General features: G+C 36.9%; 1 protein-coding gene across 2 annotated transcripts in view; it reads right to left on the bottom strand.

The window, feature by feature from the left end:
• ATAD2B (ATPase family AAA domain containing 2B) overlaps positions 1–24,956 on the bottom strand; it is a 75,989-nt gene that overhangs the window by 44,596 nt on the left and 6,437 nt on the right. For both annotated transcript variants that reach the window (XM_039568852.1, XM_039568851.1), the window contains exons 2-14: positions 15,071–15,225; positions 13,569–13,615; positions 12,386–12,539; positions 10,225–10,327; positions 9,576–9,684; positions 8,302–8,418; positions 7,186–7,261; positions 5,285–5,383; positions 4,237–4,348; positions 3,664–3,779; positions 2,728–2,902; positions 1,859–1,947; positions 915–1,074 (exon numbers count right to left, since the gene is read on the bottom strand). In XM_039568852.1, coding sequence (XP_039424786.1) covers positions 915–1,074; positions 1,859–1,947; positions 2,728–2,902; positions 3,664–3,779; positions 4,237–4,348; positions 5,285–5,383; positions 7,186–7,261; positions 8,302–8,418; positions 9,576–9,684; positions 10,225–10,327; positions 12,386–12,539; positions 13,569–13,615; positions 15,071–15,225 — 1,512 coding nt within the window. The remainder of the gene's footprint in view (positions 1–914; positions 1,075–1,858; positions 1,948–2,727; positions 2,903–3,663; positions 3,780–4,236; positions 4,349–5,284; positions 5,384–7,185; positions 7,262–8,301; positions 8,419–9,575; positions 9,685–10,224; positions 10,328–12,385; positions 12,540–13,568; positions 13,616–15,070; positions 15,226–24,956) is intronic.

Here is a 24,956-nt window from a genome sequence, read left to right on the forward strand (position 1 = left end):
AAGAAAAGAAAATGAGATTAAAAAAACTAGCAAGCCAAAACCATGTCCTAGAAAAAAGTATTATTTATTCATGTGCATCTATAGTTACTTTACCTGCTTTTGATGTAACTGAGACACATAAAATAGAACTTAGCACTCAAAAGTCTCTGAAGAGCAAAGCTTTTCCCTTCTTTTTTAATTCCATATATAAGCAGTATTTGTTTCACCAGTTCCACATTTTAATTTCTGTTTAATCAACATTATTATAAATGAACTGATCAAAACTTATGTTCTATTAGGAATTGTCATAGTTTTATAATTTCATTTTTAATTACTGCACCTATGGTTAACAGGTTCTACTGTCAAAGGCCTCACCAATTAATGTATTGCTGAGTAGCACAGCACATAAACATGAATCCCAAAACGATTCCAGCTAAAAGTTCTATAAAATCCAAATACATCTATCCAGAAAGAAAATAAAATTAATTCTAAGTATAAATTCATGAAGTATTATGGCAGAGTTTATGTAAGTTTAGAATAAAGAACTGAAATGTTTCTGTTGTCAACATTGTAAAATCTGGCTGTGCATCTAACATTTTTTACGTGCTTAGAAGTCGACAAGATTTAAAGTTATTTTCCTTTACCATAAGTTTCAAGCCCCAAATAGGGTTCATTATACCAATCCATAGTTTTTAGATAAGCAATTCAGTTTATTGTGAATAATTTACCTCTGTTTAGTTTTAGCTATATCCTGAAGATGTGAAGCTCAATACAACTTTATGTATATAATCTGTTTGTACTAAAAATATCTTACTAAAATTAAACATTCTTACAAGCAAGAATAAATATTTTTATTTCATAAGCTTGGCTGTCAGGCATTCAAATGTTTAATATACTAAAGATGCTGATTAATAAATCTCCTTTCCAGGTTTTACCTTCTTGTCAGGCAAGTTGAAAAGAAACTCCCTGTCAAAGCGACCAGGTCTCCTGAGTGCAGGATCTATAGAATCCAGTCTGTTTGTAGCACCAATTACAACTATTTCACCTCTATTATCCAGTCCATCCATGAGGGCAAGAAGAGTAGACACTATAGAGCTAAAAGAGAGTTTTCAGAATAAGAAAGTATAGGGAACACTGCAAGAACTTTTGCATTTTCAAAAGCAACATTAGTAAGTTCAAAAGAAAAAAAGCTAAGCTACAAACAGGTGCACAACAGTTTCAAGTCTCATATGTTCCACTGACCTCCCGGTCTGCTGGCCCCAAATTTCTGTCCTATTTCTCTCAGCAGAGATGGACACATAGATACTACCACCTATAGAATGACAGGTACAAGTGTGCTGCCAAACAGAGCCCAAAACCCAGAACCAAAACTGAGATTGAAAGCAGCTATGAAGAATTTCAGCCAGCAGCAAACATTTTGTAAAAAATGTTTTAAAAAATGACACTATAGCAACACAAGACATGTTTGTACATCACACCATCTAGAATCAAAATCACAGGTGAGTTCAGTTCATTGATAGAACATTACAGTTCATCATGTTAGAATAAAATTTTTCAACTGGTTATTCTATTGGGCTGGTAACAGATAATCTGTTTACATCACAAAACAGCAAACCAAGGAATGGCTGTGGAAATCTTGCAGTTAATAATGTGGCTCAAGGGTAATTGTCACTGCAATTCAATTCCCAGCAAATTACAGTTTGCCAGAAGGACTGAAAAGATGACTTTCAACACCAGAAAACCAATCTGTCCTTTCTAGTGTAAGTGGGCTTCAGAAAAAGTAAAAACCTTTCCTGGGAAATGAGTAAAATTACATTTAAGAGTTTACCTAGATAAGGTACCCTATACAAAGATAATGGCAGCATAGAAGAAATATTACCTGTGAATCTGATCTTGTCTGCTAGAACGAACTGGAGCCAAGCCATCTATTTCATCAAAAAAGATTATAGAGGGTCTCATCAAGTATGCCTGGTATGCAATATATAAAACAAAAATTGAATTCACTGTTAATTCCTGATTTATCCATCAACACCGAAAACTGGTTTCACTAGAAAGCATTAACATGCTAAACTAACACACATACTGAGACATCTTTGTTAAAAAGTGTAAAGTCTGAAATGAAAACTGAATTTCCAATTCAGCAGTGTTTCAAAGCAAAGCTGAGTGCAGTCTGCTTCGAGTAAGCAAGATGGCACCAGTGTACCAGTTTTACTGTGTGCTGCACAGGTTAAAGCAAACACACACCTTCCAGTCAGTTAGAGAGAACATGATCTTATCTGCTCACAATCTGTTTGTTTAGACATCTCTATCTGACAGCTACTTTTCTTTGAGCTACTGCATTTTACTGCTTTGTGTGATTCTCTGTTCTGTCCAATCTCTTCTAAGCCAAAAAAGAACATTAAAATAGACACACAACCAACGCAGTCATGCAGTTCCCCCTGTAGCATTTATTTTGAACATGCCAGTCAAACTCAAACTCATTGACTGATTTTTTTTTCCCCAATTTTTACCCAAACTACTTTGCTTCTTTAATGGACAAGTCAAGAGACTTCTTTCTCTAAGTTTCCAGAGAAAGAAAAACTACTCAGAATTCCTCTATTCTTATTGTCTAAGTATGCCATTTGGTAAAATCCTGCTTAATTTATGAAAATGTAGTTATTTGTTTCAATTGCAAATACCTTTGGCTACCTAAACCACAAAATACAACATACAGAGAAATCATATGAAAAAAACGTATTTTGTTCTAACCTGATCGAAAAGGAGTCGAAGCTGACGTTCAGATTCACCAACCCACTTACTGAGACAGTCTGCTCCTTTCCTCATAAAGAAAGCCACCTTTTTGTCTCCTTGACTGCATTCATTAGCTAGAGCTCTAGCTACCAAGGTTTTACCTGTTCCAGGAGGACCATAGAATAAACAGCCCCTGAAGATAAATGGATCAACACAGTCACAAACTTATTTTACGTCTCCTGAAAAACTCCAAGTCAAATTTTAAAATGAAGACAGGGAGCCTGGAGAAGAAAGACTTAAGATCTCGTATTATTATTTTGTGTATTAGCATGACTTCATAAAATCTAAGATTGTTTTATGCTTTCAAATCAGTAAAACTTTGATCTGTAAAGAACATTAATCAAAGGCATATTAAGTTTCCAAAGTCTTCTTTTACATTAGTTAAATACCACCTCTTCAAATATTAGAAGTTAGGTAACACTTTAATCAGCGTTTGTTACTTCTTTGGAATGAAGTAATTAAGTGACAAAAATATCCCCACAATGTCAATTTACTTAGATACCATGTATCCATTTAAATCACACAGCAAGATAACTGATTAATAAATATTAAAATCACAGTATAATATTACTGAGAAAAACATCAGCATTTTGCTTGATCTAGTAAAATATTTAATAACATAATGGGAAAAAAAGGCAAGGTACTACTAAATAGAACACATGAGAATTCTTTCTTTAACCAAATCACAAAGTTTACTGTCCTACCACAAGAAAAATAAACTAGATTTTTTTAACTCTTCATCCTGCTTATTACATATTCTGAGACAAGTGGAGTAGCAAACACATAAATCTATTTGAACTGTAAAACCCTTCAGGGCAAGAATCAATCTCCTATGTGTTTTCAATTCTTCAGCGCTTAATAAAAAAATGCAACAGTAAGAGTACATACACCTACCTTGGTGGCTGAATTTTGAATTTTTCAAATATTTCTGGATAGAGAAGAGGAAACACTACCATTTCCTTAAGTGCAAGGATATGATGGCTCAATCCCCCTATACTATCAAAACACACCTTAGGGGAAAAAAAAGCATACAAAGTTTATATTGTAACAGTGTTCCACAAGAGCACCTTTATTTATAAAACATTTGAAAACAAATTAGAAAAAATACTGCATTGACCAACAGGAATTCCCTGAATTTTTGAAGTGTGAAAAAAATAGTTGAGAAAGTCATCTCTTGGCTGCCCACAGGAGGTTTATCTGGTTTGCAAGTTAACTGTGCCAGGGACGCCTGGACATCTACAAAGATCCAGCCTGAGTCCCAGAGCAAATGCTTTGTAGTCCAAAAAACACAGACAAAAGCTTTGGTAACAATAAAAATAAAATAAAATAAAATAAAATAAAATAAAATAAAATAAAAAATATCAGTGAGCTTTTTATGAATTTACTTCAAACTCAATAAGAGGCTGTGGTCAATTCTGCTTATGCATAACTGAGGGAAGGAAGATAAAAAGCTCTAACAAAACCTACCGATTTATCAACAATCATAGGGTCAACATCAGCCAAACTTGCCCCAACTTTCACACGTTCTCGAAGGATTCCACTAGCTAAGTCTTCTGCTCTGAAGTTTAAAGGCAGGCACCTGTTCAACAACAAACAAACACCAAACAAATACAGTTCTTTTTTCACTGCTTGGAGGAGAAGAACCAAGAGATTAAATGCCTTTTACTACATAAAGAGATAACCTTCCCAGATTGGTAAACAAAACTAATCTATTTTTTTGTGGCAATCATGGTTACGTATCTGGAAGTTCCTTAATATAGTTTTATGTTTCCATACACATATTTCAATCTGAAGAACCAGGCTGGACAGATTATTTTGATTAAACACAGATGAAACAGTATTTCCTTCCTTTAAGCCCCTACACAGATATTACATCAGGCCAACTACACAGGTAAAGGGAGGAAGAAAGGTACCAGTAAGGCACAGGTTACACTCAGAACTACACTTCTGGTACATTGCTTGAATTCCTTGTGATCGAAAAGGGAGCAATGTGGCAGACAGGAAGAGACGGAAAAAAGCTGAGGAAAATTTTATTTCCTGCGGAATTTTCCTACTTAGGTATCTGTGGAGGTGAATAGATTTACTTACAGATCTTCCACTTTTAGATTACTGCTAAATACATGTAAGGTCAAAAAAATAGGCACTGGGTGTGTAGAACGCATGAACTGTTACACAAGAGGAAGAGGGAAGAGCTGGGAGTACAACTGAATTAACTGGGACCAAGTTACACCGATGATAATATTTTAACCAACAGGAGTTATCTTTTATAACCCAACTGAATCAAACAGCTATTCCTGTATTTCCATCTTTTTATCACTAGTATTAATTAATCTACTCATAAGACTCCAAAATCTGTATTAATATATAACCAGCACTCCTCCTAAACCATGTCTGCAGGTAATTACAGGCAGAATCAAAAGTCTCCAGAACTCATAAAACATTACAGTCTAGTTCTGTTTATTTTCTGATAAATAATAAAATCAAACCATTCTAAAGACCAAGGATGTTCTGATACCTATTTCTTGCTCTGGCTATGCTTTTAGATTTTCTTCTTTCAAAACGTTCTTCATCTGAAGAGGTTGTATCGCTGCTGTGAATGGCGTGCTTCTTTCTCCTATGGAAGTGGCAAAACAAACAGAAAACTCAGTCTTTTTTGGAGTAGAATGCCATATTTTGGTCCTTCTATAAAAATGAAACTGAAATGGCAAGAACAGTACTGATCAGTAAGTAGTGTAAGTACTGAGATGCCTGCAAATTCTAGCTTCATTAAGTATCAAAATAATCTGAGAGGGGAACAACAGCTCTTACTGCCACAGCGATTATCTGATTTCAACATGAACATTACTAGGACAGTAGAGCCCCATAAGAAGTGTGGTCCAGTCCACGTCACCTCAGCACTGTGATTTGAATATTCAATCAATAAGCTGCAACTGTACTTAGGAAAGCTTCCAACCACTTTAGGCACCTCTAACATAACAGACATACCAAGATCTCCTTACTCAGTTTGGTTTTTCCTTTAAATATTCTTTGAAAAAATTCCATACTTCACAAAGTATATAGTCTCTTTTTATGAGGTTATTAATTCTGAATAGCAGAACAGACCCTCAAAATACCTGTACTTCTGATCTGAATCCATGTAAAATTACTATCCAAAGTCTCAATGAATCATTTCTTATTTAAGTATGACAGTGTTTCAGAAAACTGAGTATTTCAGAAATACAACAGAATGTACATTAAATCGTCTGTACAAAAAGGTGTTGAGTTTGATATTGGTTTGGAAAATTCAGCACTTTCTTGCATGAAGAAGTTGGCTACTAGTAAAAAGTCTTCAATTTTAAGTGAATATAGTGAGTTGCATCATCTGTATGAACATGATAATGCACTGAATTAACTTGTTTTTGCCAATGGATAACATGGTCTATCAGTTTTACTGTTCAATGACCAAAAATGAGATACATTTCAAAATATATCAAAGAGAGGAAGACTTGCTTTCCCAAAGCAATTGGGAAGACTTTTTATGACAGTGCCTTGACAAGAAGGGATAAAATGAGGGCTGAGTAATGAGCAGGCTAAAACTGAAGGGGTAATAACTTTCACACTCTTCATATATAAATAGTAAGTACAAGTCCAGAGATTATACAAAAAAAGTCACACAAGGAGAAAAAAAACAACTCTTATTTGTATTAAAAAGAAACTTTAGAATCCTAAGATTCAGCCACTACTTTATTTACTTTATGTATTTTCACTATGCCATTAAGTTAAGCAGTAAGACAAGAGTTTCAGCTATGACTAGTATTCATTTACTTGGATTCTGTTCATGGACAGACTTGTCTTTTTGAAGTTTTTATTAAGTTTGTTTTTTAAAAAATGTTTTAAGCTGTAGTCTCATCTGTTTTGTTACATAAAGCCTACCGACAGTTTCCAAGACAACTTGGTACATTCCAGACTTCTTTGACACAAAACATAAGAGTCAAAAATTATGCTTGCTAAATATTTTATTAAATTGTTGATAATTCTTGGATGGAATTTGAACTGAAAGAAAACAAAAAACATTAACCTGTTTTGCTCAGTTTTGTAGAACAGAAAGGGGATATTTGTTAAACTGATGTGCTGGATTTAAATATTAAATATACAGCCTTACAGAAAAAGCTACATTGTGCCATGCAGAATTCCTTCCAGTACTTGTAGCACACCTGTTTCCATTCTGTTTAGCACAAAGCTTCTACTGGGATTACGAAGTGCCATGACACTCCTGTTTGGATGCTGATCAGGGTCTGAACCTAGGATACAGTTCAAGACCCACTCACATGCATAAATGAACTGTGCAACTCACTCAGGAATGGTTCAAAAATCAAAAGCTACCAGAATGTACTAAAGGAAAGCAAACAAATTACATACCAAAAGACTGACATTTACCTGATATGGCTTCTTCTTGCAGGAGATCTGTGAATATCAAATAGTGTATTTTCTCTCTTTTTTTGATGAGCTGGCACTGTAACATCAATTACAAAAGAATTATAAACTAATCTAAATGCAGCACGTAAGTGCTAGATTATCACTTCATCAATAAGGTTATCACTGGTTTCTCCAAAAGCTTAAATTAAGGAAGTAATTGGGCAGGGGACTTTGTCACTATCACTGTACTTGGCTGGATGCAGCCATGGGAATTCCATCCTCACCCTTCTCAAATTATCAGAGCTGTGTCTGTCATGGCACAGAATGTAACTCATTCAGGGCACTAGCATTTTAGTTCATTTGCAGGACATGAAACTCCATACAGAAACCTCTGATAATATGGGACATTTTGAAATTTCTCTGAACAAATAAACCACAGCAGTCCTCTATCAGAGAAATCACATTCTATGATCCTGACTTGCAGAAATGGTTCAAAGCTCCATCAGGGCAAACTCAAACTTGACAGGAAGAAGCATTTCTTTACTGAGAGGGTGGTCCAACACTGGAACAGGCTTCCTAAAGAAGTAGTCGATGCCCCAAGCCTGTCATAAGAAGCATTTGGACAATGCCCTGAATAAAATGGTTTTGGTCAGCCCTGAAGCAGTCAGGCAGCTGGACTAGATGATCACTGTAGATTCCTTCCAACTGAAATACTTTAAATTTCTCATCTGTGGTAACTGCTGCTATGCTATTTATCTGCAGTTATGAATTAGGCTTACTACTGAAGAAGAGAAGCAGGCATAACAGTAACTATTTTTTCTATGTAATCACCTAATTTAATAGATTGCTTTCTGCCAAGTATTTCTTGACTTAAACCCCATTCACCTCCAACCCTGAGCCCAGCAGAGTTCAATGAGGCAGCAATGCCACCACCACTGACAAACTGACAGACTGTGTCTCAGCAGTCCCATCCACGTGGTGAACCACAACAGGTCAGGATGGAAATCACAGAGTGCTGCTGCATCCCTGTTACTCGGTCAGGGGTGAAGAGTAGCCATCCAACTATTCCCTCCCCACATCCATGGTATTCCGCAGGTCAGAAGAGCAGAACAGCATGAGCACTGTCCGGTTCCTCACCTATTGGAGGGGCCTGGTATCTCTCAACAGTTTTTCTCTGTCTGAGATTATACGGCCGATCATTTTCTTCCCCCTCAGCTTCTTCGACTTCTATATCTCCGTCTTCTTCCTGAGACTCTGTTGGGGGGTAAAAATATTTTCAGAACACTTCCACTTCATGTCAGAGCTACTTTCATCCTAAAAAATTAACACTTTAATGGTCACTGAGAATTACTGCCTATATATTAATTAACACTAATTGGCAAATCACTGGAAATTTGAAGACCACAATAAATCTACAGCACATTGTTAAATTTCCTTCTAGTTTTTTACACAAGATTCTGGAAAGGTAAAAGAAAAATAAATGTATTCAAAACAGCTCTAGCTGGAAAATACTTCAAACATCGCTTCTATCTGCTGTATTTTTCCTTCAATAATTATCCCTCAAATTAAGGATAATGCATTTCTTTTCTTTTCCATAGGAGCCTCAATAAATCAAATATTTGACACAGCATGAAAAATAGTACAACTTTATGATTTACAGCATCATTTTTACACAAAGCAAAGGAACACAGAAATACACTTTATACACTTTGTGTATGAAGGGACAACCTAGGCCCATCTGTTAACAGGATCAGAATTTCCATCCATGCATCTCAGAACTAGGACTGCATTCTTATTCATTGGGACACACCACACCTTCCACAGCAGTTTTAGTTAAAAACTGAGACTATGCTGAAACCTGTATGGATGCCTAAAGTTTAAGTCTGATTTCTTAAGGAGGCCAAGCACGATGCTGATCAGGCCATCAAAGTCAGCCACAATCCCTTCTTTCCCAGTAATTTTGGAACCTATTGACCAGTTTCACTCAGATTTTTAAAGGAAAGTACAATTTCAAATACAGCTGTGCCCTTACAAGCCTTCTAAAATGTCGATGGACAGAAAACAGACTTTAATTAATACCTTCCCCCAAAGGAAAGATGCAAGCCTAATTATTACAAATTCTTTCTGGTAATTGCCACTCAGCACAGGAGAAACATCAAGTCAGTTAGAACACACATAGTTGTAGACTACATTCATCACATCTTGGCTTACACCAGATTGTTACAGGGGATGTAAGGAAAGCTCCAGTGACTTAGTGTTATGAAAAATGGAAGGAAGGAAATGTAGTATACAAACATTTAGAAACCAGGCATTGTTCTGCTTTCTGTAGTGCAATATATTGCTACCTTATGTGAAGAAGTTTGTTTTGTAAGTATTTGAGACAAACCCCTACAATTTTTTACAACCCATACCTTCTTCTTCCCCTTCTGTGGACACTTCATGGTGGTTCTGAATCCCATAGCTATTTCTCCTCAGTGATTTCCTCCTCCTTTTCACTCGAGAATACATATCCATGTTTTCCTGGAATAAAATTCACATGCACTCCCATCAGCACTGTCCCATGTCACTCACAGTCTTAGTGCAGTAAGTAATGCTCTACACAATCCCTAGCCCTCAAGTGTTTTTCCAGCAGAGCTCTCCACAGGTAGACTACAAAAGCACTCACTTAACAGTGCTAAAGTAAGTCTCTCAGGCAGAACCTAGTCCATCTAATACAGAGTAACATCAGTATCAAGCCATTTTCATGAAAAAAGATGATGATAGTCCCTGGTCCTGTTTCCAAGCTACCAGAGTATGCTTCAAACCAAAGAAGAACCACCACAGCACAGCATGACAGCATGACTGAATTTGTCAATAAAGAAAACATAATGTCGTGTATATCCATTAATTTAGTTCTGAATTTTAGTTATCAAAGTTTAGTTTATCAAGTTTAATGGTATACACTGAAGAAAATCAGAAACCTTTAGACAGAGCTACAGACAAATGTATGGTGTTTGCAAAAACAAACATGCTCTGCCTTGGTATGCCTTTTATCCAAGAGCTCAGAAACTCTGCACTTACGAATTCTGTATCTGTCCACATCCGTAGCCGCTCTACCTCCCCAGATCGCCTGTTCCTCCTGATGTTAATATTATCCATTTCCTGTAGGACAGCTTCAGCAGTACTAAAATATATGCAACAGTTAACACACACAAAAAAGTCAAAACAGTAACATGCAGAACTTTTGACATAGCATCCAACATCTTAAGTTGTCTATCAATTAACTACAAACCCAACCATAATAAAACTGAACGAATATAAACTAAGAAGTATGTAAAAGAAGAAATGCTGATGCTATTAAAGTTTGGGGTTCAAATTAGACAGTAGCATTTTAAAAGACTTTTTAAAAAATTTTGCTCAGTATAAATTGTAGCATATATATTTGCAACTGCTTAGACATAAGATTAGGTGTCAGGTAAGATTAAATTTGCAAAATAAGAAAGCAAAGCTTTTTACCTACAATTATAATACTGGGAATGCAATTAATGCCTCCACCCCATAAGCTTTACAGTTTCTTACCATGGCCTCAGAAAGACACTAGAACATAAAGGATTTTCTTTTTGTTAAATCAGTAACATCTAGAATCTCCTTGTTCCGAATTTGACCTCACTACCATTCCTCATCTACTATTTAATTAGTCAGCATTTTCATTTTCTCGAGTATTTGTAAACAGCTGTCAAAACAATGGCGGTATATAAGCAATAACCCTGGCCAAGATGCTTCACTGCTAAGGAAGAGAACGACACAGTACTAGCCAGGCCAAGTGAATTATTTGGCCACCTGTCCTGAAGACCATGTTACTGCTCTCCATGGTGATAAGAGTAGCTTTCAACTGGAATTTTACTATATTTGTATAATATTTGTAAGACGGAAACTTTCATTTCCTTTTCTTCAAGCTGTTTAAAAGTAAATCTAAAGGGTGAAAGCCTGCCTAGAAAGAAGACAGTGGAAGTTCTGGTGATATAAGTCAGTAAAGTCACGATTTCATTATGAGAGCTCCTCTCAATTTTAAACAATTCTTTCAAAATATCTGTGATGTGTGACAGAACCATTTCAAGTAAAATCATGCTGCAGTTTGCTACCAAAGAAAATAGGGTTGAAAGGGACCTGGAAAAGTCTAAGTGCTCTGCCAGGCAAGAGCACACTACAGAATGCCTAAATAGTTCTTGACAGACTTTTGTCTAACCTGTTCTTAAAAACCTCCAATGATTATGGGACACACTGTTATCAGTATAAGCTCATATAGAGACTTCAGTACCATGATCTTATCAAATTACAACCTTCATGGTAGACTTTTTCCTACTGTTGATGAAGAGATGGAGATTCAACTGCAACTAGAAAAATAAATGTAACTCAATGTAAGTTTGCAAACTGATACCAAATAGTTACTGAGTAAGATGAAAAAGAAAATTAAATTAAAGATTCAACAGAATACATTTAACAATAAAGATAATACTTGACAATTAAATGCTTATGTTTCAATCATTTTACAGCACTAGAGAGAGCAGTCTCTCACAGATGTGACTGTTAAAACCTGTTTTACAGGTGGGAAAATCAGGACATATTAAGTGACCTGCCCAAGGCTAGAGAGAAATAGTATTTCAAAAATAAGCATTTCTGGCTCCCATTCCTATGCTCAGACCAGACCATGCCTCCCTGTCTGACCTACTTTGTCTGCACAGTAAATGTCAAAAAGTGACACCCACCCTATGTGAATTATTAACAAATGGTAAAAAACAAAAACAAAAGAAAGCTACAAACTTTTGATATTTTATGATCAAAATCATACAAGCAAAATCTAGAATGCTTCCAAGCACTGCTGCTAATCACCAATTTACATGACATTTAAGGTATCACTACATAAACAGGTTACCAAGAAACAAACTAGGGTGTGGATTTACAGCACTCAGGCACTCTCCAGTAACTGCCAACATACAGCCTTATCCAGGTGTAAACACAGAGTAACTTACTCTTCAATGGAAGCCTGGGAAGCTGCTCTGCATTTAGAGCATGGATACCATGGCAGCCACAGCACAGACCCAGCTGTAACTCAAACCACAATCTAGCTTGTCTCAATGCATCCCCACAGTAAAACACAGACATGGCACTGGAACACAGGGGTTTCTAATTTTAAAAAATCATTAAGGTGCTTGGTGAATACAACTGTAGTATCCCCACATACCTGTTTACTAGCTGATCAAACAATAAACTCTGATTCAAAGTTTCAAATCTGTTTTTCCTGGACCGACAACTTTTTCTGACTTCTATATCTCCGTTTATGCAAGCATGGTCCCCATCTCCCTTTTTTTCCCCTCGAAGGGGGTGGCTTTTGAGAGCTAAGAGAAATTTGTATTACTACTTCAAAATGCAGAAAACAACATTTTCACAAACAAGAATTAGTAAGAGAATACTTAGCAAGGACAATAAACCAAAAGTTATTAAGCACAGTATGAGCTAAAGAACTGTATTTTTTTATTCCTAAAGAAGTTATTTTAAAAGTTATTTCTGCATATTCAAGCTTATTTCCTTAGATGATAATCTTATTTTATGATGAAAATTTGGCATTCAGTTAAGCATTCAATATTTTTACGTTAACATCAACACTAAAATGCACATTTGGCCCGCAGTTTCAATTCTTAAGTCTTTCAAATACAGTATCAAAAGGTCAGATACAACATATTGACTTCACAAGCAAATCTACACCAGCTACTTTGTACGCTGCCAAACAAAGAGATCCCACTGCTGATTGTTCCTTAGGCACCAGAATAAATAATAAAGTACCAAATATGCTTAATGAAATAACACTTTACATAGAGTCAACACAGAACTAAACAAGACAGAACTGATGAAAAAGGGACACATAAGACCAAGTGGGTTTAGCTGAGATAAGCAATGAAATGGCAAGTTTGTAAGGTACAAGCTTTTAGGAAGACTGTTCAAGGTAGCAGGAGCTGCAGACAAGGCAGGTCTCTCTAAAGCAATAGCAGAGTCAAGTAATGTTAAGAACCACAGAAGGCCAAATTTCAGATGAGCAAAGAGAGTAGGTAAATTAAAGAGACCAACTAGGAGAGGAAGGCCAAAATTAGTTCATAACAGTAATTTGGGAATTAAGGAAAACACTGAGATCATGGCCAAGAGGTCTGAATTGAGAAGAGAAATGGATTTTCATCTAAAAATGTTCCCCATATCCACAAAGAGTATCCAAGATGGTGACAGGAGAAAACTGAGTCAAAACATTAACTTTTCTGGTCAAAATGGTTAAAGTAATCAGTAAAACTATCAAAAACATATGTCACTGAAAATTGTTGACATAAAACTGTTTAATGTGAAAGTTGATACAAAAAGGTTTGCTATAATTCACTTACATAAGCTACGTCCATTTGGTAGTGTAGCACCAGGCTGAGAAGTTAACCTAGGAAACAATCAGACACACAAATCACATTAACATTCCTTAGGTCAAGCAGAAGACACAGCGAAAATAAAACTTTGACTGTAAAATGCTCCATGATACTCTGATTTCAAAACCTTTGCGAGACGTAGCCTTGGAAGAGTCTGCTTCATGCCCAACACCTTAGTGAAAACAAAACTGCTCAATACCAATTATATGAATCCCCCCAACTGTCAAAGCATCTCTTTGATTAATCTCCCTCATCTTTCCTCATGCCCTTGTCCTGTTAACTCTCCCCTTAAATTTCAGAACAGAACCTTGGTATAGCTCTCCAAAGGCAACCATCATTCCAACACCTCAGATAAACCAATAGAAGTAACAAAACTTTTGGGAAAAGTCTTAGTGACTCAAGATCACTGTTTAGCGCAGCGCTTTGGATTTTGGCAGAAACAACAAAAAACTTCAGATGCAAAGACATGTTGCGGTGGGTTCTAAATGAGCAACAATATGATTTTCAGCACCCTGGCCAAATTTCATTTGACACAATGATCTAAATTCTCCTGGCTGTATTAAATATTTCTTTTGGTATATTGACATTTCTAGGAGGTCCAGTACAACTCTACTCTTACAAACAAAAGAAACAGAAGGTGCACGAGTTTCAATACATTCCCAATGACCATGGTACATTAATATGATAGATTTAATTCATTCTGTTTTTAAAGAGCAAAATAAACAAAAGAGGTCTATTTTGAGATTTACAAAGCTTTTAAGCAAACTTCATCCTAGCAGTCCAGTAGTGATTTAGTGTCACTCTTATATTATACAAAGCATTACAAGAATGATTTTGACATGTACATAAATATGAAATACATATCTACAAAAGAATCAGTATCAACTGAAAGTTTGTGGATCAGGAACATACTGTGTACACTGTCTCATAATTACTTGTAATCATGTGAAGAACCTTATGAACACAAGAATGCTTTGTAAAATACTATTAAATCAGAGTTATAAAATAAAATTAATCACTTCAGCTTCAAGTTACAAAAATGTGGCAGGACTGAGGCTATATTCAGTAAAATTTACTTACTAGGCTGAACAACAATAGAAATAAACTTGACCGTTATCCATTCCCTAAAGATGGTAACACTGATTCCCTAATTAAAACGTCAAAAAGCTTGAGTACATAAAAATACCAATTACATTACTAAATCCGGATGCATCAAGAACCTAACATTCAGACAGCATCTCAAATAAAATTACTTTCTATTTTTTGCACAAATATGCATAGAAAGGAAATAGAGATGAGAGAATTGATGTAATCCACATTCCTGGAGTCTTAAACTGAAGAAAATGGTGTGAAAATAACATGCTTCAGAAGTACACTCCTGAGCTGCAGCTGACTGCAGAAGTAGTGTAAGTGGGATAACAAAACAGGAAAAACTGGTATGAGTTCCTTCTTCTCCTGGCATCAATTACCTGGACTGTCCAGCTGAGATGCTCCATTCCTCTCGCTGCCCAGTACTGCGTGATTTTGATTTGTCTTTGCACACAGGATCAGCATGTTTTGAGGTACGTTTGGCAGGAGGAGATATGTGGCTATCACTCAAACTAGCATCACTACCTTCATCTTTCTGAAAAGAAAAAAAGCATCAGATCATACTTAATTGGCTCATTTGCCGATATCCTTACAGGAAAAGGGTAAACTTCAGCTTAGTAAAAGGAAAGTCTCTCTCAAACTCTTAGTGACCAACCTGTGTAAAATGTTAAAAGTGTTTATTCTGAAAACATTAACAGAAACTATGAAAATATTTAATTTCAAATATTAAACTTCTATAATAGTTTTTCTGTATTTCTGAACAAGTATTGTTTCTATAACCCATTGTATTTTTTATATCATAACATGACACTGCTATTTTCACCTTACTTGCAAAAGAGCTAGTAATGCCATAAGGAGAGAAAACAACTGAGGAAAATTAAGATACTTAAAAACACAGCAATTATTTATTCTATTGATGTTGTCTTTGTCTTTAAACTCTTAAACAAACACTCTTCCTTCTTGTAAGTTTTCCAGTACCTTGTTCTACCCGTCAAACGGTCCAGCACACAGCCAGGAGGTGTCCAACATGTTCATTAACAGCATTATGCACACTAAACAGCTTACTCTTAACACCTTTTAAGAAGCACCTAAAGAGTACCAAAAGGGGCCTTTTTTCTGTTGAAGGTAACAGAGACAGAAACTCAAAGATCATAGCAAGGGATTACTTCAGAGTTGTACACAAGAAATGAGAAGACAGCAAACTACAGAGGATCTGCTTCTGTTGAGGTGAACTACTGCAACAAAACATAAAACCAGAATTCTATCAACTACAAATTTTAGCTCATCAAAACAGTCTTGGTGTCATCCAGTGGGACCCTGGGCAAACCTCATCAAGTTCAACAAGTCCAAGTGCAAGGTCCTGCACCTGGGTCCAGGCAATCCAAAGCACAAGTACAGGCTGGGTGGAAAATGGATGGAGAGCAGCCCACGGAAGAAGGACTTGGGGGTGTTACTTGACAAGAAGCTCAACGTGTCCCCACAATGAGCTCCTGCAGCTCAGAAAGCCAAAGTGTCCGGGGCTGCATCAGCAGCAAAATGGGCAGCAAGTCAAGGGAGAGGATTCTCCCTGCCTATGTCCCCACTCCAGAGATCCCACCTGGAGTCCTGTGTCCAGCTCTGAGGCCCACAGCATATGAAGGACATGGAACTGTTGGAGGAAGTCCAGAGAAGGCCAGGAAGATAATCCAAGAGCTGGAGCAGCTGTGCTGTGGAGACGGGCTGAGAGAGTTGGGGTTGTTCAGCTTGGAGAAGGCTCCAGGGAGATCTCCTAGAACTTGCCGGTAACTAAAGGGGCTCATAAGAGAGCTGGAAAGCGATGGTTTAACAAGGGCATGTATTGACAGGACAAGAGGAGATAGTTTTAAACTGACAGATGGCAAGTTTAAGTTAGATATTAGGAAGAAATTTTTCCCTGTGAGGGTGGTGAGGCCCTGGCACAGGTTGCCCAAAGAAGCTGTGGCTGCCCCATCCCTGGAAGTGTTCAAGGCCAGGCTGGATGTGGTTTTGAGCAGCTTGGGATAGTGGAAGGTGTCCTTTTCCATGGCAAGGGTTTTGGAACTAGATGATCCTTAAGGTTCCTTCCAACCCAGACCATTCTATGATTCTATGGTTAAAAATCTGAATATCCTTTATTGCAACAACAGAGAACCAATTTTCAAATATTAAGGTCCAGGAATTGTCACTAAGCACTTCAACTATGACAAAAAGATAATTTTATTTATACACACGGAGATCACCACAGAAGTCCCATTTGTTCATCAGGCTTATTAACAACAACAATCTGCTTTATACTCCAGATACTTCAACATCACGTGTCATGTAATCAAGAAAACGAAAAAAGAAAATGCTTAATTTTTAAGAGAGGAGGACAATATCACAGCACAGTATTTAGAAAGTGAAATCCAAATGTATGGGTGCAGTTTGACAAGACAACTCAGCACCACTGTGACACAGGGAGAGTCCATGCACTCCTCTGCCTGACTACACAGCACCTCTCCAATGTCCTCTGATCATCTTCTGATGTTTCTCTGACCCACCCATAAACTAGACCAGCTCACTAGAGCTTCAAAAGCTCACTTTCCTTCTGCTACATGAACTTCCTACCTTGTCAATGATGTTAAGAATTTCATGAGGGATCAGACAAGTACAAAATATAGTGCAAGAAAAAAACACAAGCTGAAGACAAGACCACTGTCTGTAGAAACAGAAAGCTTCAAGTGAAATAGGCTGTCTGCATCACACCTTAACATTTTGTCCCAAATATATATTTTTAACAAATATTAACCAAATACTTATAATACCACTAATAAATTAATACAGTATTCATTATGATATAGTATTTATTTACTACATATGTTAAGGTGATAATACTTATAAATACTTTTGATGATACTAAAAAGTACTAAACACTGAAAACTAGTATTAAATGTTAACCAGCCCACGTTCATATGTCATTTTAAAAGTAGATTTAGCTTTGGTAATTTTTAGCCTGTCAAGATAAATCCAGCGAAGAAAGAGGTCTATACGAAGATTCAATCTCAAGACTCACTTAACTCTAGTTAAAAAAAAAAAAAAAAAAATCTTACTTTTTTCTTCCTCATTATTTCACTTCTTCAGGACATGAATCAATGTAACTCAAAATAATATCTATACTAAAAGCTCATAATTAGAACTCCAAATTAGATGAAATAGAATTTGGTACTTAAAAGGAAGACTTGGTCAAAGTGGTAGCAGAGTAACAACAACCATTCCTAAATACAAAACACCCACACCCTGCACAGCACTATAAAATACATGGACAGCACCTGGCTGTTTTCCATAACACTCTGAAACTACAAATTACCAACTTTTTACAAAATTTTAATAGCCTGCATATTCACTTCTAAACACTATAAGCATTTGTGTATATACTTTTTGCTTTATTCAGTAATGAGTTCACTTGTGGACTTAGAGAAATACAACCCTGCTTAAGTCAATTTTAGTAACTACTTTCCGAAACTACACAAGCTCCCCTGCAAAGGATAGAAGCAGAGTTTCAAGGTAAGCCACAGAACCAGTTTGAAACCGGCTAAGCGAGACAGAGAAAATGAAACTAGGAAAGATGAAGCAGCATGCAACAAAGCTTTACAAGGGGTAACATTAAAGCTGTTTTGCCAGCAGTGAAATTAGTAATGCACAGGTTCCTTTAGTCCATCTCCACCCCATTCCATGCAAAAAGCCAAACTCCTCCGAGTCTCCTATCATCACCTTTCTCTATGTTTCCTCCAGTGCCTTGCCTCTGGTCTCATGATCGGCTAGGGTCCCTCATTTGTCCTGTCAGCTGGCAGCTAAAACAAAATACTGGCAATGGAGACAAATTCTGCTACTTCAGATCTCCCTCTGCTACCAATATTCACAAAATTTATAAAAGCTGAGTAGCTTTGAGATCTCTAGTGCTGTCAAATGAACATATACTGGCAAATAGCTTCAGAAACTGGAAGAGCAGGCTGTCAGTGTGATCACATGAGCGATCAGTTCCTTGCAGCTGCCTAAGGAACCAGACTAGCAATTAAGGGGTTTATTTAATTAGGTTATTCTTTGTTTAGGCTGTTATTTTCAGCTGAGCCTCACTTGTCTGCATATTAACTCTACACACAAACTCAGCAAGTACAAACCAAGTTAAAATTTAAGATACTCAAGTCCAAATACTAACCTATGTCAGGATACATGCTGTGTAAGATGCACTAACACAGAAAATGTTTTACCATGAAGTAGTGACAAATTTGAAATCACAATTTCCACTACAAAGTTGAAATCACAGAAATTTTAAATAGATTACCAAGAACCCAAGCTTCATTTTCCAGTTAACAGGCAATCTTAAAAATTCAGGCTCTAGGGAATCAAATCACATTTAGACTACCATCCAGAACCTTCACCTACCCACAGCAAAATATGGAGATAAGAGTTTTCATAACACTCAAGAGACTACCCAAACTGGGATATGCTAGAACAAGACAGGAAATTAATTTCAATTTGGGAAGCCTTTACAGAGAGCAGTCTATCCACTGCTTCCTCCCATTTATAGCAGAATAGGTCTAATGATTCCACAGCACTCAACTTGCTCCCTTAAGGAACTGGGTCTCAAACCATTTATACCTTTAACGATTAAAAATAGCACTTCAGTTTCAACCCAGAAACTTATTACTTAACGGTAAATATCATGAAAATGTTCTGGGACTAGAAAGGTATGATACAAGCATCAAACTTAAAAATTAAGAAATTAATAATGCAATTGCAGAAGAAGGAACCAATGCACTGAACTCAAAGCTCCTAATGAAACACTGGCACTGAAGCAAATGCACTCACATGCTGAGAGAACACAGAGAATATGAATTAATAAAACCTTCATCATGTCAGAAACTGCCTTCAAGCATACCAAAGCAACAAAGAAAAAGCAAGCACAGAAGAATCAAAAAATGACTTTACATAGTGTCAGAAGGTACAAAGAGAGAAACAAAATTTAGTCCAACCGCATTGATCCAACAGAAAAGAGAGACACAGCAAACTCCAGCTGTGATCCAGAACAACCAGGACCACCTCTTACATAAAGCACTCTTGCTGATAAGGAAATAACTGGCATTAACAGGATACCATCCATGGTCTAGACTGGCAAAACACAGTCTTCATTATCTCTGGTTTCAAGAGTAAAATGGAATGTGACAACTGAATGAGTACCACGAATCAGCTGTTGAGCTAACATTCAATTTAGGAAGAGACAGTGAGGCAAGATAGTAACACACCTTCACTGAAGGCACTTGAATGATGGTACTGATAAATCTAGAAACAAAAGCTAAAATGAATATAAAGCAAGAAAATATATATAGCTGCATACTTATCTGTATGCTTTCTCTGCTTTGAATGAATAGAAGACAGAAAAACTGTTTATTATAATACACGTTTATGAGCAAGCTACAAATAGCCTGGTATATGTTACCACCTGTAGTCTCTTCTCTATCCATCCCTAAATTTCAAAACACTAATTTGATTCTAACAGAGCTTTATTTATAACATGTAGAGTCCTTAAGTTTTGGAAAACACAAACTAGAAATCAATTAATAAAACTGACCTTTTCCTTCTCAATTTATCCTCTTAGAACAGTGACTAACCAGTACAGTCTTTCAGCAGGACTGAAGAACACACTTACTGGGGGAGTACTCACTGACAGGTGCCTTCACGTGTACCACAGGAACCAGCTGGCTAAAGCACGACATTTGATTAATTCCCAAATTAAAATACAAAGATTACTTATAGCATCTTGAAGGGGAAAGGGTAGGGGGGTTTTGTTTCTTCCGTGTTTTAAGCTGAATCTCCTGCCCAACAGAATAACCAAAGAAGTCTTCACTATACTGCTGATCTGAACACCCTAAAATAATCCTATCCAGTAGTCTTGGACATAGAGGACGAATACAAACCATCTCTACCACTGGCATCTGCAAGCATGTGAACACAAGTTCACAGAGTTCTCAAGTAAGAGATGATATAACATTCAAACCACAACCACACCTTGCAATTTCTGAAAAAGACTCTGTCTGGTTTGCCACAGGTTCGTCTATACTCAGACACAGGCATGCAGACATGAATATCTGAGTTATCCACCATGGTCAAACTTGCTGTCCTCGCCATACAGTTTGTGGGGCACACCCTGCTGACTGTCTGCCACACCCTGAACACTCGCACCACTGCTCATACAGCTCCTCACTCAGGCAACTTTTCAACACACTCTCCTGAATGTTGCAGCAATTGTTTTTTCTCTTTTCTATGGCCTCTCCCCATGTTTAAGACATGAAATTAATGCACTGACATTCAGTCTTCACCTAACCAATCCTCTTTCTCTGCATTTTGTGAAATGCACAAACAGCTTTTCTTTTTAACCCACTAAACAAGCATGAAAAACCCTGAAAGTTACTTTCTCTTAATAATAATGAAATAAACATTTTCAAAAAAATCTGTTTCAGCTATAGGTTTTCAAAAGCCTCTCCCTCTAACTTTAGTCAAATCCTAGCTTCTGGTACTGAAGCATAACTTTTTCCACTTCATTTTATGAAAAGACAACGACTTCAAACATGTCTCAATCTTATTTTTACTAACTTTGGAGAACCTGAATCCAGGTCCTCTGGTTATTTCTAACTTTCTATTTTCTAATTTAAAATACATATTGTGATTAACAACACATCTTCTTGGATGTCCCAGAATATTAATCTGGATTCTTATTTTAAAAATACATGTGAAAAAAATCTGGTCTGCCTTTTCTCCTACCAGTTCATTCAAAGTTCTTGAAATGGACTAGTCTTCTAGAAATTGGCTGTCCATTAAAATATCTAAAATACTCAAGGCTATTTAGTGCATTTAATAAACTTTTATATCCCACAGTACAAAAAGATAAAATTGTCTTTCCAAAGTATAACTTTTATTCATGAAAAAAATGTGACTGTATCCCCAGCACCCCAATTAGTTAAGCTCATGTCTCATCTTTGCCTTCATGTAACTATTCAGTTAACAAATAACTTGGTTTCTCTGAAACTACAACACATTTCAAACACCAACAGAATACAGCAAAACCACTGTCTAGCTGTCTGTCCACTTATTCTGGATAAGCCACTTGTTCACTTGTGTATCAGTTTCTGCAAAGGTAAAAAATATGGACTAAAACATTAACTCCTAAAAATTTAATAGCATTAAAGATTTGCATTAAGATCTATTGATGAGAGTTAGGGAAGAGCTTAGGTATCCTTCCGAATGCATTTTTGGGCTAGGCATACTAAACAATTTTAAAAAATCAGAAGGTTTCACAATCTGTTCGAGATATTTTAAGTTTTGTTTGGTTCCGAATTCTATTTACTAGATGAACAAATTTTCTCATGACTGCCATCATGTCATCTGACTGGTATCTAATAAATTCCTTCAAATCCTATTTCCATGTTTTGGTTTTTTTGTTTGTTTTTTTTTTTAAGTTCACCACTCTTCACCAAAAAGAGTGGGGGAAAAAAAAAAGAGTAAAACTCTCCTTATGCTTGGTACAAATGTTCAGTAGCTGAAATGCTCTCAGGACCATGCTCAAACCAGGTACCACACCTTGCCTTACACATCCACACTATGCCCTAATTTCAGGATGACACACCACACTACCACTCTCTCCAGCACCAACAACCTCACAAGCTCCTCTCGTCCCCACCCCAACCCACATTTTCCTGGCAAATGCCCTCAGCCTCTCTTGTAGGGGAGAACTGACTGACTGCTTGGTGGGAAGAGGAAAGACCTGATACACTTGTCTGAGGAAAGAAGGTAACATGACTCAACTTGAGGTCGAGCACTATACAGCAGACTCTATTTGTGATGGTACACAACATATTGCTGCAGGCTGAATATCTACCTTTGTGTCCTAAAACTGCAGTGTAAGAGCACTTTTACTTCAAGGCTAGATTGGATGGGGCTCTAAGCAACCTGGTCTAGTGAAAGGTGTCCATGCCCATGGCAGGGGGCTGGAATAAGATGATCTTCAACATCCCTTCCAATCCAAACCATTCTATGATTCTGCCCAACTGACAAGAAACTGAGAAATAAATGTATTGGGATTAGAGCACATTAACTACCTTAGTGAGAACTCCAAGTTTCATGAAGACCCTGATATGTTAACCTTGCTGACAGCTTGAAAAAAGACAACATCAGCTTAAAAGAACGCATCTCCTGGTTGCAGTTCTCTAATTTCCACTTGTTTGCACACAGTCGTTTATCAGACATTGGCTCTCCACAGGTGTTAAGGAAAAATAATATTCATGCTTAAGTGCTTGATGATCTTGGAATAAACAACTATTAACGATGTATTTCATTAGTGGTAATGATAGTAAAGAATGCCTCAACTGCAGAATGATCTGAATTACTTTAACATTCAGCTTCTGTATTTTTTTCAGTGAACAATGCTAATGTCAATAATAGCCATTAAGAACACAAAGAATACCATCATCTAGATTTTTTCAGAAGAATAAATTCTTCCCCACTCGTTCAGATAAAATAAAAAGCCAAACATATTTCTTGCACTGGAAGATCTGCTTTTTTATTTCAACTGATTTCCATTTTACTTCCTGGAACTCTTCAACCCTAGAATTCAGGTTATTTAATAAATGTGAAAGCTTTTGAGAAAAGTTAAAAGTTTACAAGTTAAAAATATGAGCACTGTTAATTGGGGATTTTCACACCTGCAACCATTCCCTCTGTCTGTTATAGAAAAAGACACCTGTTTGTATCCACACTGAGGGAGTGCCTGTCAACAGCTTCACTGTGACACACAAAAAACTCTTGCAATCTACAGGTTACTTGGTTCATGAATGAAAGGGAGAGTGACCTACAGAGCAGCCTCTGCCAAACTGTGACAGAGGCCATAAATAGTAAGCTGAGGTTTATCCTCCCATCATCATCAGCCCACTCCAAGCATTTCCACCACAAGCACTCTTCTCCTCTGTGCCTTCACCAAAATTAGGGTGACACTGAAATTTCAGCTGATAATCAAATCAGAAGGATGGAGGGGAGGCAAGGTGAAGCCAGAGGATGTGGAGAAGAGGATTATTTTCAGCTGGACCAGTAACGTGATCCTGATCCAGCTGATCAAATGGCCTGGCAAGCATTAATACTGGCGAGTCTGTTGTTTTCACAACTGCAGAGTTCACAGCCAAAGCTCACAGCACATGTGAAATCACACACCTGCAGAAGAACAAGTCCACTGAGAAGAGTTCTCTACTTGCTGTATGGGGTCCACACCTCACTTAGACATTTTTCTAGTAGATTCATTTAAGGTAAGTTTTTAAAACCACTGATCCTCCTTGTTTAACACAGAAGGAATACTAAAAGCAACACATTTTTAGTCAGAACTACGTTAACCATTTCTATGAGTTTTTAGACCCTGTTAACAAAGACTTTTAAAGCACAAATTATATTTATGTAATGGATTGAGAATCAAGAATGATTACAACTCTGATGTGGAAAAAACGAAAGCATTCAAATGTTTTTTCCTACTTTCAGTCCTCAAAAGTCCATTCTGTTTCTGCTTAACAGTCACATCCTAAACAAAGCTTATAGGACATGGCCTCCTTCAACACTACTATAAACCTAAATAAAGAAGCAGAGTGATCTGAATGAGGATAGCAAAGAGGAGAACAGAGTGAGAATCCGTGGACCAGACTGTTCCCCAAGGTTTGAACACGACCAGGAAATAGGCTCAGTAACCTAAGCAAGGAAGTGTCTGTAGCAAGGGAAGCTACAGGAAGGTGGCCTTCTGTGTGGATAAAAAAAGGGGATTAAAAAACACTTCATCACCCCTAGCTAAAATGCACTTGAAGACAGTATTTTCAAAAGAGAAAAAAGAAATTAAAATTGTGTATAACTGTGACATGAAATCTTAAGATTAATCTACTGTAATTTAAATCATAATAAAAACAAAATTCAAAGCCTGAAAGATAAATCAGAGAAATAACAGAGGATAGTTATTAAGTATTTGGAATGAGGGATTGCTGAAGCACGGCAACAAATTTCACCGCAAGTAATCTCTTCCACATGTAGAAAATGAACAGCTTCTTCATTTCAGGTTATTTAAATAGCTTGGCTCAACTATTTATCCATTTTAAATGAAGGAACTGACTGGAGGCTGGAGAAAAGCAAAACGCCCCTCTCCCAAACTATGAAAACACCCAAACCGAAGCATCTGCTCCAAGTGCAACTGGACACAAACATTCTATC

This window comes from Corvus cornix, chromosome 3, assembly GCF_000738735.6.
Source record: "Corvus cornix cornix isolate S_Up_H32 chromosome 3, ASM73873v5, whole genome shotgun sequence".
In the NCBI taxonomy this organism is placed as follows: Eukaryota; Metazoa; Chordata; class Aves; order Passeriformes; family Corvidae; genus Corvus; species Corvus cornix.